The sequence below is a fragment of the Sclerotinia sclerotiorum genome, genomic scaffold, assembly GCF_000146945.2.
Source record: "Sclerotinia sclerotiorum 1980 UF-70 scaffold_18 genomic scaffold, whole genome shotgun sequence".
Lineage (NCBI taxonomy): Eukaryota > Fungi > Ascomycota > Leotiomycetes > Helotiales > Sclerotiniaceae > Sclerotinia > Sclerotinia sclerotiorum.
In genome coordinates, this window is record NW_001820818.1 from 734,589 (window position 1) to 750,536 (window position 15,948).

A 15,948-nucleotide genomic window follows, 5' to 3' on the forward strand; every position below is an offset into this window, starting at 1 on the left:
AATGGGGAGGTAGGGGAGGAGAGATCTGAACAGATTTTCAAATCAGCAGTGAATATTTGTCCTGTTTGTGGAGAGTTTGAAGGGGATCCTGGGGGGGTCGCACATCATGTTAAGGGACATTTTGAATAGATATGTTCTGGAGAGATAGGTAGCTCGAATAATCAAACAACCTGTCTCCTTTTGAATTATCACTGTGGCTGTATCCAGCTTGGGAGAATAGAATACCTTGTGTAATAAATGAAAGAATGGATGGAAATTGAGCTCCTGGAATAAATCAACACTTTTTACTTTAATAATATGCTACTGTGATTTTCTGATTCTTATATACTAGATAGCTAGGTAGGGAGATAGGATACTACTTCAAAACTGTGATGAAAAGCAGATAAGATTACCTTTAACTATGTAGTATATGGTGAACTTACTAGGTAAGTAAATCATAACTATAGAACCAAAAAAATAACAAGAGGAAAATGAATTTCATATATTAATATAGTAATATAGTAATCTCACATCATGAGTAGGCGAATAAATAAAAATAAGTATATGGAATTTCATTGCATTGCATTTTATGACATTTAATTTCATTATATTTTCATCCCGCTAAAACTTCAAATTCCAAAATTCCAAAATTATCATATCCGCTCATATCATTCATAGCACATGAAAACATAAAATAATCTCTCCCAAGTCAAACAAAAATGAAAAACCTAGCACCGAATCCCAAATCCAAACTCATAAATATCATCACATTCAACCTCCTACCACATCATTATCCCCCCCACCTAATGCTTATGCAACTTCCCCTTAATCTTCTCCTTCAAATGCGTCAATTTTCCCTCTTTCTTTCCCTCCCCATGTTCATGATCATTTTCATGTTCATGTTCCTCCTCACTACCACCTCCCTCACCCTGCTCACTCAACCCACTACCTCCCTCCTCCCCCCCAGTAAAAGTCCCCCCAACCGTCCCCCCACTAACCCCCGCATCCATCTTCTCCGTCTTCCCCTCCTTCCCCAACAACCTATCTGCCTCGATTCCCGCACCAGGTTTCGTAGCGTCGAAATTTCCTCCCTCGGCTACTGTACCTGTTGTCGGGATATGTTTTTCTCCTGTTCCTTTTTCTTCTTTTTCTTCTTTTTCTTCTTCTCTTTCTTTCTTCTCCCCACTCAAAGGTTTTAAATCCGTTTTTACATCTTGCTCATTAGATGTACTACTTGGTTTCTCTGCTCCATCTCCAACTCGACTTCCGGGAGTTAATCCCTTATCCCCCCCAGTAGATGCACCCAAAATCCCCGCATCACCAACTCGAGCCGACTGATTTCCCGATCGAAGAGGTAAATTCGGATTAATCCTCTCAGAAATCAATGGTTTCTCAGCTGATGTTAGAGGTTTCTCAGAAGAAGTTTTAAAACTGGTCGTGGAGGGGTTTTCGGATGATAGAGGTGCAATGTGCGTGTCGGAGAGGGTTTTGGCGATGATATCGGAGGTGGAGGAGGCGCGCGAGGGGTCGATGGTTTTGGCGGCTTGGCCGGGGGGTGATAGGGTGGTGGAGGGATCGGGGTTTGTGGTTTTGGTTGTGCTTATTGGGTCGGTGTTGGTGGAATCTGGTGGATGGGTTAGTTCGTTTTATCGATCTAGCTGTTGATTTATTTCATTTATTTCATCACTTCTTTCTTCCTCCTCCTCATCCTCATCTACATCCACACCCGCATCACCGCACAAAAAGAAAAAAAAGGAAAGAAGAAAAAACCAACCTAAATTCCCCTTATCATAAGGTTCCCCCTTCAACGTATCACCCAACTCCCCACTAAGCGGTTCCGTCCCTTTCGTCTCTGGAACCACCGTCGCATTCGCCGCATCAGTAGTTTCCTGAGGTTCACCCCAAATAACTTTCGAAGCTGCCGCCGCGATATTATTAACCGTATTATTAACCGTATCCATAATTTCTGCTTTGCGATATCTCGATTTCGATTTTGATGTTGAGGATTGGGATTGCCCTTTGGATGAGTAAGTTGTAAAGTTTCGTTGGAATGTGGGATTGAGATTTATCAAAGAAATTTATTTGTTTGGCGAGGTATGTATGTATGTATGGATGGAGGGATGTATGGACGTATGTATTATTTCTCTTTTATCAAAGATCTGATAAAGGTATAAAGCTATGTATGTACCTACATATATATGTAGTAAGTAATATATATGTAATCTCCCCCGAGTAAGTACGGACGTATAACAAGAAAAAAGCAAGTAGAGAAAACCTGAATTCCAGACCTTTGTTCATTTATCCTATACAAAACCCAAAACCCAATGCACAACCCAATCATCATCATCATCATTCCCTCATACCATCCCATCATCCCATCATCAAAGATGGGAAAGAAAAAAAAAACAAGAAGTAAAGTAAAGAGTAAAAGTAAAAGTATCACAAACGCCAAACTGACGTAGTGGGAATAACCACTCTAATCTCCATTGGTTCAATCCTCCCGGTATAGACAAATAGTGAAACCACTTAACTTAGTTAATTGGACAATTCAAGCCAACAAAGAAAAGTTTCCTAAATCCTTGTCCTTGTTCTTAGTTTTTTGTTATTGGTTTGTACCACCATAGGTAGTTATTACTCTCGGAGAATTCCATCATCTCTTCATTCATCCTCCAGTAACACAACGATATGAATGAGCATCGAGTAGGGGTTAAGTATATTAAAAAAAAATTAAAACCCTACCAATCAAAATATACCCACCCACCCTACCTACTCCCAAACACCAGCACTTTCTCAACATCTCATAGGTATATTAATAAACCCAAGAAAAACATTCCAAAAATATAAATACACACAAATACACACAAAAATCAAAAAAAACTCAACGCATGAAACACATGCATACCTACTCGTAGTATGTAGATGATCTTGATCTTAATATGATACCAAAATGACGTTGTATCTGTATCTGTACCCCGCATTTTCTATTCCTATTCCCACATATTCCTACGTCATAGGAGCGACCCTTACATGGACGGGTTCATCACGTGGTTCACATTCACATTCACATTTATACTAAAAAACCTACTACTACCTACTACCTACTACCTACTACCTACTACAACGGAGGTGGCTTGACTTGACTTGTCGCTTGGATAAAAGTTTTTGAATACCTACTTATTTTACAAATATATTTCTAGATATAAAATAGAAAAATCCAAAATTAGAATTTGAATTAGAAAGTTGATATTGTATCTAAGATTTATAATCTCTCGAATTCTAGATCTACTCTACCAGGTAATCTTAGATTCTAGTTTCGGAGTTTCTAAGTTTCTAAGTTTCTAGATTCTACATGCTGAAAATACCTAGTACCTACTTAATACAAACATACCTACATACCTACCCACTACTCATATGATATAGCTGTAATAATCACACATCTTAAATATTCCACCAGAATAAATAACCAGACTAAAGCTAGGTAGGTATTAATCATAAAACTTGATAAAAATCCAACAGAGTATTTTTGGTATCTATATTCGCTGTATGCATATGCATATACATTTTACTTCGCACGCTGAAAAGTATCTAGACAACAATAATTCATAAATTCATAAACTCATCTCCAAACAAACCATGCAAGTAATGAAGATGTAAGACACGACCACAAGTATCTATCTATCCGGTGATCCCATCTCTACGATACACCATCAGCATCAGCATCTTCTGTCTTTCGCATGACTCTGACCACCAGCTCCCAGTGATACAATAAAACATTAAAACATAATCTACCCCTGCACCAAACCCTAAGTAGCTTTTGATTCCTCAGCTGGGACATCCGTCTTTACAGGTTCCGTGTCTGTACCTTCAGATTCAGGTTTAACACCTCCTAACGGTTTTGCCGGATCATAACCTACACTCTTCACGATTCCCAATCCTTTCGTTCTACCTTCTCTAAACAACAATCTATCACCCGGAGCCAAGTACTCAGGTCTTTGCACAAATCGAAAAGCAACTGTTGCCCTATCACCTGTTCGGATATAACTTCGATCAATATCAATTATGGCACATGTTTGACTAACGGGTCCTACATGTAACATCGCCTGATATTTCGTCTTGATAGTGGTCGCATGGGAAAGAATCAAAACTTCCGCGACGAATTCTCGATAGACTTTAGGGGAATTATGTTCGAGTTTAGGAAGAACCACCATTCCCTTTCGAACATCTTTTCTCCGAACTCGTTTCAGTGCGAAAGAGGCTGATTGACCAGCGGATGTAGCTGGGACTGGTATGCGTTTACGTTCAATGGAACGAATGGTTGTGGTTGTAAATTGACCTAATGAGTCGGGTCCAATGAGTACAGTATCACCGGCGTGGACAACACCTGATTTGACAATCCCTGATACTACAGTTCCTACGAATGGAACAGAGAAGGTATCATTGACGTGAAATTCGAAAGGTGCCTCGGCATCATAATGACCATGATGAGGGAGAATATTAAGAAATGCTCGAACGAGATCCAGAGATTCTCCAGTGACGTTAGATACTTGGAAGATTGGACAAATCCGTTGACTGACGAATTGAGTGGCGGTATTAATACATTCCTCTCGATTCTTGATAAAAATTGGAATTTTCCTTGCTCCAGGACTTTTTAATATTCCAGTAATTTGTTTGATGGTTTGTTCAAGAATTTGAGGAGGGCAAATGTCAATTTTGGTAATGACAACCATAACTGGAACATTCAACGCGAGGGCGATACCGAGATGTTCTTTACTCATACCAATGAGACCATTATTTGCAGCGACCATCAGTAAACAGTAATTTGGGGATGAAGATAGAAGTCCAAAGACGGTGGTTCGTAAGTATCGTTCATGACCAGCCAAATCGGTGAAGGAGATAACTTTCGCTGATCGTTTACCAATTTCTTCCCATGATAATTTTCTCCCTGGAACATCGGATGCGATAACTTTCCCCATGGTATCAAAACCCATGATTTCCATTCCCACAGAACTAGTTCTTCCGCTTTCGATTTCGTGTTTATGTCGAAAGAGATTGACTCTTGCTTTTCCTCTTCCATCATCCAATCCACCCTTCACCAATACACCTAACATGGTACTTTTGCCCGCGTCAACATTTCCTACCACGGCAATTCTTGTCTCGATGACCTCTTCCACACTAGCAGGATGTTGTCGTATTAGAATCTTTCCTGTACAATCTTTTTCTTTTGACTCTCCACTCTCGCCCTCTACCTCGCCACCCACTCCTTTTGTCAAAAGTACTTGACAATCACTATTACATTTCCCTGCAGCTTCTCTTAATCTTTTAAGAGCAACATCCCACTCCTCTCTGTTCATTCCCATTATATCACCGTTATTCTCGAATCCAATCTCAAAGATAGTCTCTCCATGTCCCTCCTCCAATCGCATCTCCAACACATTTTGAAGGACCGTCAATTTCTCGTCTTCAGTTGAGAGCAGTAGATCTTTTATTCGTACTTGAGGACTAGTATCTGCTATATCAAGAGAATTTAAGATATCCGTAAGCTCGGCATGATCCTCGACACAAGTGGTAGATGATGCGGTGGTTGATGGACCTGCTGTGGTTGAACTGGCAGTAGAATGAGAGGGATATCGAAGTGCTTGTTGCTTTTCAACATATTCCGCGAATTCACTGAGAGCCTATTCTTCATTAGAGATACGAAACAAACTGCCAAAGGGTATAGTACAGATTCGCCTTTCCGCCGCTCATGTGGAAGCTGTTTGCCTTTTGAAGTCATGGTTTCGTTTGCCTGCTTTCTAGTAAAGTACTGTGGCAATAACTCAATTTACTTATGTTATATCCGAAGGATCATGGGAGAATACTTTGAAGCAATATTAGAATAAAACAATACTGAGGAATAGTGAATATAATGGGAAAGAGTCACAAAGGGGGAGACAAGTTCTTAAGTGTGAGTTACTGTAAGTGATGACTGTTCGGTGTGAAGTCTGGAGTGAAGCTTTATCGATAAGAGAACTTTAGATGAATGAATCATTGATCCTTGAGTCATATTTAGAGGCCGAGGTTTTGATAGGTACTCTTTGTCTATTATGACTCCCATAAAAAAGCTGTTTGGTAAATCTCCATTTGAATTGTAAGTAATAACCTCAAAAGTTGTGATAATGGTAAATATTATTGAACACTAGATATATATGTATTGGATAGCAAGTAGCCTTACGGAGCACAAGTGACGCATGAGGCTCAAGAACCTCTAGAACCTCCAGAACCCCACAATAGCTTAAGCTTATCCTGTACATGCGCAGATGCAAACTGTATAATATCTGAAACTTTTTACATATTCATGCGAATTTCTTCTTTCAAAAGCAATTGTGCGTATATCAATTAATTTTGTGAGATACAATGGTCATTGGCGCGAAAATGTCATGCTGGCTGCTCTCCCAGAGCAATAATAAAATCGCTATGTTAAAGTCCACAATACGCTCCAGGAATAGCTATTTGAAGATGCGTATGATGTCAATGGAAGGAAGCATTATCACAGGGAGCTACCAGTGTTATCTTCCGATGTTATGAGATCCAAAAACCACGAGCTATAGTTTGACACATTCTCTCCTCTGGCATATCTGGAGCCTTTCCATGCCCTGTAAATGTACTTCGCTTCGACATTTAACTGCTCGTAATAAGCATTGCAGATGATTGGTGAGTACAGTAAGAGTTGGCGCATCTCAGCTGCGCAATAAAACTTGTTCAGGACTAACCACCTCGAAGGAAATCCCACGGAGTTCTTCGATGAAGGCATTGCGGGAGAATCAATGCAACTATGCATCAACAGAAAGTACCCAGTGCAACAACTCACAGTATCCTAGACTACGCAATCCCGAATGAACAGCCCCGTAGATATCAGTGCACCAAGTGCGGAAATGCTAGATATATTCAAGCACTCACAGCACCACAAGCTCACATCCACTCGAATCCGCGTATCTTGACTGAAGTATTTGCATGTATTATTCGTGTTTCCTTCTCGCGCCTATTTATCCTTCATGGCCTATGGAGATATCGAATTTTGGTAATTGTAGCCAGCCTGCTGTGAAATTTTGCCCTTTTGTTGGCTTCCGTAGTTCCGATTACTCCATCCTTCATGGGTTCTTCTAATGTGGCAGTTTCCTCTCCAGTAGATGTCTACCTTCCATCGTATTGTGAGATTTCGTTATGTGATATTATGAAGATCTGGGTGAAATAAGTATAACACTGTCGCCTATTTGAAAGAATATTAGATATAGCACAATGACCAATTCCAAGCTCAAGTAACTTACCTCTAACAAACAACATTTCGGATTTTTTAACAACGGTCTGAGCAAGAGTTAGCCAGAAGCACCTGTCAATAGAATATAGACCAACCTTTATGATTTCCTCTTCATCATCTTCTTCACCCTCCTCCACAACATATATGGTCTCTACCACATCACCCAATACCAAATTGCAATGACTATCATACGCCTACTAACTATCAGTATAACCCTCTGAGAGTTCTTGCAAGGGTATATCCCACATGAAGCCTTCCTTTTAATTCTCTATCTCCTCTCAATTTAACATAAACAACCTCGTCAAGACAAAGTCGCACCAGATCAAGGGGTTCGGCTGGTGCAGATGTACCATCATCAATATCTGCCATATTTGTTTTGTTTATGCGGATGGGAGTGAGTTGATGTTTATCGTGCTGAATTAATTACCCAGTAATCTTCAAATCGCATGGAGGTTGATGCTTTGGATAACCTAAACGGCAACTTCCGGCCCTCACTAAAAATTTCAAATTATATTCTACCGAAAATCACCCACAAGCCACCAAGACCAAGACCAAGCCAAGTCCACCAAGTCCCACGTCCACCAAATCTAAGAAATAACTTTTTTACTTCCCGCCATCAACAACACCAAGTGGACCCTTTTGAACTTTCCCCAGCTTTCCCCGGATTTCATGATAATTGATCATCAATTACATGGTCAATGCGAGTAAAGGAAGGAAAGGAAGGGAGAATGATGGTTTACAAAACCATACCTGATGGGACCTTTCTTGCGCGCTTTTGAGACGCGCAAGTCCACAATCGCTGCAACTCTCTATACCACACATTCATTTACAAAACTTGGCAGATCATATTATGGGAAAAGATGTTTATACGAATTCAGAGGTCCAGAAAATGGTCACGATAAGTCTCTGCCGGGAGAATCGGACATTCAAGAAGAGACCGGAGTCGATCAATCGGAGGAGGGGAATGAGGCCACAAATGATGGATTGCAAGCACCAAAACATGAATATTGGAGAAGATATGAGATAAGGAACAAATTCCGAGATGTGAAGACTTATTTCAAAACGCCGGAATGGATGATACCAGCATGGAGTAAACCAGAAAAGTTAAAAGATTGGTGGGTTGGAAAGCATGCAACAGAGAAATCCCAAAGTCAAGAAGCATATGGAGATATCTATCCACTCGAAATCCCGACAACAAGAGAAAAAAATGAATCGTCCAATGAATCTGACATGGTCTCTGTTATTCGAAAAGTTGGGGTTGGATTACCCGTCAGTCTCGCCCAACGAAGAATTCTCCTCAAGGAAGCAAAAATGGTTCTTGGATACAAAAATGTGCTTAGAGCACTTCAATTACGAGATCCCCACGAACTTCTTAGAGTTTTAGTGAAACTTTCTGACGTGGATAATTTTGGCGTGAATCACTCCCCTTTGCTGGATATTTCCCCAAATACTTTCTCTGAAATCCTGAGACTATTGGATCCCAAACATTTTTTCGGAAGACAAAAACGGTTATTGCATAGTTTCAAGCACAAAGAATTATTGGAGATGAGGATTGATACGGTCGATTATGATGGAACCCATCGCGCTTACACTGTTTATCTTTGGCACTTGCATCGAATTATTATGAAACGCCAGATTAGATATCCACTGTCCCTTTCCGAATACAAGATGCTTCTTAAAGCTGCAAAATTTACAGGGCATCAAGCAGTAGCGGATTTAACATGGAAGTCTATGATGTCTAATCGGTATCAGGTCATGGGAAGCAGACAAGTTCTACCAGATGTGGAATGTTTTAATTATTACATGGCTACTATGTGTTGGTCAGATATTCTCAGTCCTTACCATTCTGACAGATTAAGAGTCATTTCCCATTATAAAGAACTTCGTCAATGGGGCGACAGACCTCATCAGCTCAGTCGACACCGAATAGGCCCGGATGATGGAGTCAGGATTTCGGTCAGTCGACTATTCCAAGAAATGTCAGCTGTTGGCTTGATGGGGAATGAGGAGACATTTTGCTTGTTGATGGTCTCTGCGAGTCGGGAGGGAGATCTTGTGACTGCTGAAACAATTCTCAAACGGGTGTGGCAAATTGACATCGAATCGAAGAGTAGTGAGGGTTCAAAACTCAATGCACGCCTTCCGGATTCTCCATTACATCCATCTCAAAGATTACTACGTACCATCGCCCATATCTATTGCATAAACAACAATTTACCAACGGCTATGAATGTAATTGACCAAGTATCACGGAAGTATTCAATCGAAATTTCGAAAGAAACTTGGCAAGATCTATTGGAATGGACTGCAGTTTTTGCTAAGAAACGGCCAAGTGCTGCTCAACGTGAAAGAGGTTTTGGCGAAGGAATGCTACCTTCGGCCAGCATGGACAGAGTTTGGGACAATATGATTTCGGAACCTTACAACATCAGACCTAATATTTCCATGTACAATATTTACATTCGCCACCTACTCTCTACCCGAAAATTTGGAAAAGCCCAAGTACTCATTGCTGAAGCTCATCAACTACATAAAGAATTGGTCCGCCGATCAAATCATTACAGAATCCTATACGAAAACAGTCTAACGCGACGAAAGACCGACTCTGTAGTGACAAGCATCCGCCAAAGAGACTTCATATTCCATCACTTCAAATTGAAAATTAGCAGGATGTATATGCGAGAATGGATCAATTATCTCATCTACCGACCATCTCAAGTCCTCTCCAAATACCACGCAAAATGGGCATTCCAAGAAGTTCCCGCCATAATCAAAAGATACAAGACCTTCCTGCGAGGAGAAATCACCTATCAAACATATACAGGTCATGTGTGTCTTCAGACTGGAAAACCCGAAGAAACTAAATTGAGAATATGGAGAAGGAGATACGGAGACACGAGTTCGAGAAGAAGACGAAGGAGAAAGTCTTTGGGGAAGCTTTTGAAGAAAAAATCCGAATTCAGATATAATCGTGACAGAATAGCCGCCGGGGGTCAGGTTCATTTGGCCGCTAAGGTCGTACAAGATCATAGATTTATGGCTGGTCACTAGGTTGCGGAAGAAATGCACGTAGTAGTAGAAATACTAGATACCTAGGTAGTTACAGATGTAAATATGTCGGTAATTAGATTACAGATCTCATTCTAGAACTTTGACTGCTTTATTTGGTCTGCGCTTTCTCTCCCTTCTTTCCCTTGATTTACTTATTATTTATAGTCTCTCTCTCGCTCTACTCATCATTGCTGTGGTGCGATTACTATATCTAGGTAGTATATATTTAGGTTGCAGATTTACAACGAAACGAAAATACTCCATCCATCCATCCATTAGTGAAAATCATATATAATTACCTAGTAGTAATTATCTACTTAGAATCAGGTTTAATTGCTAATTACTCATCCAAACCTTTTTAGTCAAAATTCTTACTCCTACTATATCTACTACTCCTTCCACTTCTTCATATTTTAAACTATAAATTTTTAATTCCTATCTATCTATCAATACTTAACAATTTAACCTAGTCACCCATTATCTAAAATCCATCCCTCACATCAAATATCAAATAAATTAAAACTTAAAAATACCTTTCTAGATGTGTAATCTTAAGATATTGTATTAATTACCTAGCTAGCTAGGCCTACAAGGTATTTACAGATAGCTGCTAAAATGGAATGAAATTGAGTATGGTGATTATATTTTATGTGTGATGTGTGAATCAGTGAGAGGAAGTGATTTTGTTTGTGGATACTTAAGATCTTAATTATATATAATCCTATATAGGCAGGTATGTACACGTGAAAAGTCAGAATTATCAAATGACCAACCATGCATAACGAACAAATCTCAAGTAAGATTAACAAGTAGCAAGCAGCGAGTCGTTATTCTCTATATAGTACTTGAAGTGAAGTCGCTGGAAATATTAAGCATCAAAGTTTGGAGAACTCCAGGTGAGCGGAAAAAAAATAGGGAAGTGACAGCAAAGTTGATCTGATACATCTCTAGATACTAACTAGCAACTTTAAAATTTACAGGCCCTCCAAAAAGACAAAATCATCATTCGTAAAATTAAGCATTTCGCCTCCCGATCCTTGAGGAGCAGTAATTCCATTGTTGGTAACAGCCCCATTACTGCTAGAACCAATTCCATTGCTACTGCTAGTAACGTCGCTACTGGAAGTGACTCCGTTGGTAGTATGTATAACCTTCCTGATGTGGTTTGGTACTTCATCGTTGTTAGGAATGACACTGTTAGCGGAGCTAGAAATCCCATTATTTCCGAGAGTAATCGCATTATCGTTACCAAGAATCTCATTTCCACTGCTAGGATTCTCATTTTCGTTACCAGAAATAGCATTACTGCTTTGTATACGAGGAATGATATTTTGGATTCTAGGACCAACAACTCTCTTTCCATTAACAAACGTAACTGGCTTATGAGTCTCTTCAAAGACCAAGTCCTCCGGATTGGGGTTACTCTCGCTGGCTAACATTTCCCGTTCAAGACGTTCTTGGTTAATCTCATTGTCTGAGCGAACCGGATCCCAGGTATCCCAAGCATGACGGCCCTTTTCTGGTGACAATTCTCGCTTTTGAGGTGATGATACAAATTTATAATACGGCTTTTCACCATTTGATTGGTCTGAAGTGGACTGTGTGTATGAATTGCTCTGGCCAATTTTTTGGTCTAATTTCTTGGGAGAGGTCTGCTTGAATGTCGTCGGGCGACTCGAGGACTCAGAAAAGAACTTTTGTGGTGAACGTTGTATTTGCTTAGTAGAGGTGTTTTTCTCTGCATTTTTTCCATTTCTTTCTTCGCTGATGATTTCTCGTGAAACAGATTCTAGCTCAAGAGTCTGCAAGCGAGCTAATGCACGGCACTCATCGCACCGGCAAAAGTCTCCGCAATCGGTACTGCAAGCATGACCACAGGCCAAGATCCGTTCACAAGGCTCCTTGCAGAAAATTTGATCATGCTGAGTTGGATGACACTTATATGGACATAAATGCCCACATGGTAACATGCCACCACAATGTTCATGACAGCCACCGCTTAGATCCTCCCAATGTTCAGGCTCAGAGACATGCGTGAGGTTGTGATGCTTGGAGCATACAATAGGCAGATTAGACGCAAATCTTTCCTCATCTAACAGATGCAAGAGAATTGGTATCCATAACTTCTCTCGACAACCATTTTCACCTTCTTGTCCAGCAACAGTAAGTGCATTTCCAAAGATATAAAGACCTCGTTGTGCACGGGACAAGGCCACAACTACACGATTCTTGCTCCGTAAAAATCCTACCGAATTGAAAGGATTACCTCTTACTAAAGATAGCAAGATGACTTCATTCTCCTCGCCTTGATATGCATCAACGGTGTATACCTTAAAGTATGGCGCTATGACGCTTGTAACACGTCGACTAAGCTCCTTAAGGAGTAATTTTCGTTGACCGTTGTAATACTAAAGATATGTCAGTGATATATCGTATGAAGACATCAGCACTATTATTTACCGTCAATACAGTGATTTTGTCTGGCTTAATACCATTGATGACTAAGTAATTGAAGAGCCCAGCAACCATTTCAGCTTCCGGTGCATTGTAACAACTCATGTTGACATCTCTTCGCTCCTGCCATCTGTGAGAGAAGAAGAATGAATCAAATCTCATGCCAGGAACCGGGGGCCGATGGTTGACTCGGTCGAGAACATTAGGGTGGTCATGAAGATTGACGTAGAATGGCTCCGGGTCAATACATAGAAGCTCTCTGACCTCTGGGATCATACGACGTTGCTTGTTCAACATTGTGTAGCCCATACCATTATTCACAAGTCTCTCAAATAAGGATATTGACATAAAATACGGGTGCGACATAAAGCGGTCGAGTGTTGTATTTGCCGTGAGTTGACGATGATCCCCTACAAGTATAACTTGCTCCAGCGATGGTATAATGCTTGCTGTCACGTTTGCTTCTAAAGTTTCTGCCGCTTCTTCAATGAGTAGGATGCTGGGATTCAGAGCGGATAGTAGTCCCCTATATTTCGACAAACCAGTTGTTGTACATCCAATAACCTTAGTGCCAATATGATCAATGAATTCGACATCGCGCGTCCACTAATTCTGTTAACGACATACTAGACCATTTTGAGAATGAATAGAGTACCTTTGCCATCTTTAAAGATCTCATCGAGTTTTGGTACGTAGCCAATTTCTCACTAAGCTTACGTGTAAGTTGATCATAGTAAAGCTTTTCCCAGTAGCAATAAACGGCACCACGATACTTTTCTGGTATGTCAAAGAGACTTTCAGTTTTGGCGAGTATATTTCTAGGGTCGTTTTTGCCCTTGAATCGGCGGCTCTTAACTTTGCCCGTATAGCCACGCCTCAATGGAATCCATGTTCCGCTAAGAGACTCCTTGTTTTCTTTTGCTTGGACTTCAACTTCAACTTCTTGTAGTTGTTCGAACTCCTGATCGGGGTCCTCTATCTCGAGATTCCTGTTGATTCCTGGTGTCCTCGGCATACGCACTATCTGTTCAGCCCCAAGCCCTATAATTCGAGTAAGTAGAGATCAGCGATTGTCTTGAGCTCTTCAATACGTACAAGATAGGAGAGGGTCGATACTCTCATCACCCTCATCTAGTGAGCTTGACCAGCCAGGTTCGAAAAAAGAGTCAAAATGTTCCTGACTCAATATATTGCATTCCAGCAGAACTCTGCCTGATAGAAGATCTTCCTCAGTGATATCAGAAAGTAATTTCTCGATTGAGAGAACCATAGCGTCGTGTGCATTGGCAGCCGATCTGTAGCCAGTGAAATGTCTAGCTTTCATATCTTTATTCGTCTGACGCAGCTCATACAAAGTTCGTGCTAGTATGGTAGCATTCCCCTTATCACATCTACTTCCAAGACGCACGAAATTATCTTCGAAGCCGGAAATGTGGGTGAGCAATTGGTCAAGAGCATGATTAGTCTGTGCAGCGACAATGATCGGTCCATCTCTTCTGTTGCACAGCATAACCTTCAGGGCTTGAATGGAAGTAAATGTCTTACCAGTACCTGGTGGACCCTACAGACGGGATAAAAAGTTAGTTCATAGAATTTCAAAAAACACCTTGGCATGATTGAATATGAAATTTTTACCTGTACTATTGCTAAACTCTGAGTGAGCATGCGCTTGCAAGCCGCGAGCTGAGAATCATCCATTCCTGATTTGGGAAGATTTGGAAACTCTTTCAAAACGTCAACATGGCATAGATTTTCCTCTTCTTCGTCAGTGAGAGCAGAAAGATGTTCATTACTCGATATAGCAATCGAGCGAAGGTCAAGATAAGGTCTTTCCTTGATATGATCAGGTGGTAAAATATTCTTGTCTAGTTGAATCAGATACTTTTCAATATATGGTCTGTTCTCGTTAGTCTTGAGTTTTTTTTTAGGGTATTTCGCAAGTTATATCTACATACGATTCTTCAGTGGTCAGTTTTTGAAGTGCTACAAGCACATGGCGGTAAGCTTCAAAAAATCCGACACGAGCCTGTATCATGACATATGCTATCAGAAATATTAGCTTTTGCCAAATTTAAAAATAATAAAACTTACAATCCACTGGATTCAAGATTATATCTTCATCGTCACCAAAGAAAAGGTCAACTTGTGGAGGGTCACGATCTAGACCACCTTCTATAGGCCGAGCTGCAACAGTACCAACTTTGCAAACAGTACGAAACATGTCGCTAGTTGGACTCAAGCAGACCAGGCTGCCCTGCGTGAGCCGGCTCGACTGCTCCCACCGAATCCGTTTTCCAGCTCTATCGCTTGAGAATTCGATTCGGAATGCCGGACCGAGATGACACAATTGTATACCCACAAGGTGGACCTGTAAAAATATTAGAGTAAGTAGTGCATCGCCGCTCGCTGGACTATCGAAAGACGCACATCAGTATAAATTGAAGTATCTTGTGTATCTTCCATTTCATTATTTCTCTTAAATTCCGCGACAGATTGGCGAAGAGGAGCAACTGCATCTTCACGTAGAATTTGGTAATGAAAACCAAGATAATCCTCCTTGGAGTCCCAAGCTCCATCGATGTTGTTGTGGGGCAGACGAGGGTCGAATTCCTTGGGTTCAGCAAGCTTTTGATAATCTAACGGCTCCTCTGGAGCTTCCGTGTCTTGCCATGATACATCCTGAAGGATTTCTTCACTAGATGGAAGTTCGGGTAAGTTCCTCCATGATTCACGGAAATTGATCCTCGCATAAGTCTTTTCTATATGCTCTCGCAAGACTTGATGAGCAAAAGACTTGTTGTACACCATAGTGGCTATCTTCCTCTGGAATCAATAGTTAGCCAAAGTCCATATTTAATTGCTTTGCGCGAGGCACGTAATTTCACTGACCTTGGCGCATGAATCCTATTCTACGCTTGGATCTGATACTTGCAGTGTAGACTACAATTTCGAAGTATGGACCGGTATAAGTGATTGATATATCTGGTTTGGGCGGAACACCAAACGTTGCAAATGGTAAAGTTTGCAGCGACTGCTATTCAGAAAATAACGGTATATCCTGCGAGGATTTTGAACAAGCTAGAAGTGATTAAAGGAAGTTGCGCAAGGCTGCGAAAGTTCAAGAATTGAATTCAGTTTCAAACACAAGCTAATAGAAAGGGTGACTCGAT

At 40.7% G+C, this 15,948-nt stretch overlaps 5 protein-coding genes across 5 annotated transcripts; 1 reads left to right on the top strand and 4 right to left on the bottom strand.

The window, feature by feature from the left end:
• Positions 1–782: 782 nt before the first annotated feature.
• On the bottom strand, positions 783–1,940 carry SS1G_11610 (predicted protein; the record flags this gene model as incomplete). The annotated part of the gene is made up of 2 exons (XM_001587567.1): positions 783–1,603; positions 1,754–1,940. 2 exons carry the CDS (start codon positions 1,938–1,940, stop codon positions 783–785), a joined length of 1,008 nt encoding a protein of 335 aa, XP_001587617.1.
• A 1,842-nt stretch (positions 1,941–3,782) lies between these two features.
• SS1G_11611 (hypothetical protein) lies at positions 3,783–5,752 on the bottom strand (the record flags this gene model as incomplete). The annotated part of the gene is made up of 2 exons (XM_001587568.1): positions 3,783–5,654; positions 5,702–5,752. 2 exons carry the CDS (start codon positions 5,750–5,752, stop codon positions 3,783–3,785), a joined length of 1,923 nt encoding a protein of 640 aa, XP_001587618.1.
• Positions 5,753–7,187: 1,435 nt separating this feature from the next.
• Positions 7,188–7,642, bottom strand: SS1G_11612 (hypothetical protein; the record flags this gene model as incomplete). The annotated part of the gene is made up of 4 exons (XM_001587569.1): positions 7,188–7,225; positions 7,284–7,320; positions 7,369–7,467; positions 7,592–7,642. The coding sequence occupies 4 exons, from the start codon at positions 7,640–7,642 to the stop codon at positions 7,188–7,190; spliced, it is 225 nt and encodes a 74-aa protein (XP_001587619.1).
• A 384-nt stretch (positions 7,643–8,026) lies between these two features.
• Positions 8,027–10,324, top strand: SS1G_11613 (hypothetical protein; the record flags this gene model as incomplete). Its single annotated transcript, XM_001587570.1, has 1 exon — positions 8,027–10,324. One exon carries the CDS (start codon positions 8,027–8,029, stop codon positions 10,322–10,324), a length of 2,298 nt encoding a protein of 765 aa, XP_001587620.1.
• Positions 10,325–10,619: 295 nt separating this feature from the next.
• Positions 10,620–15,586, bottom strand: SS1G_11614 (hypothetical protein; the record flags this gene model as incomplete). The annotated part of the gene is made up of 11 exons (XM_001587571.1): positions 10,620–10,637; positions 10,700–10,742; positions 11,303–11,922; positions 12,385–12,732; positions 12,785–13,384; positions 13,434–13,798; positions 13,874–14,339; positions 14,414–14,675; positions 14,734–14,821; positions 14,870–15,146; positions 15,206–15,586. The coding sequence occupies 11 exons, from the start codon at positions 15,584–15,586 to the stop codon at positions 10,620–10,622; spliced, it is 3,468 nt and encodes a 1,155-aa protein (XP_001587621.1).
• Between the last annotated feature and the right edge of the window lie 362 nt (positions 15,587–15,948).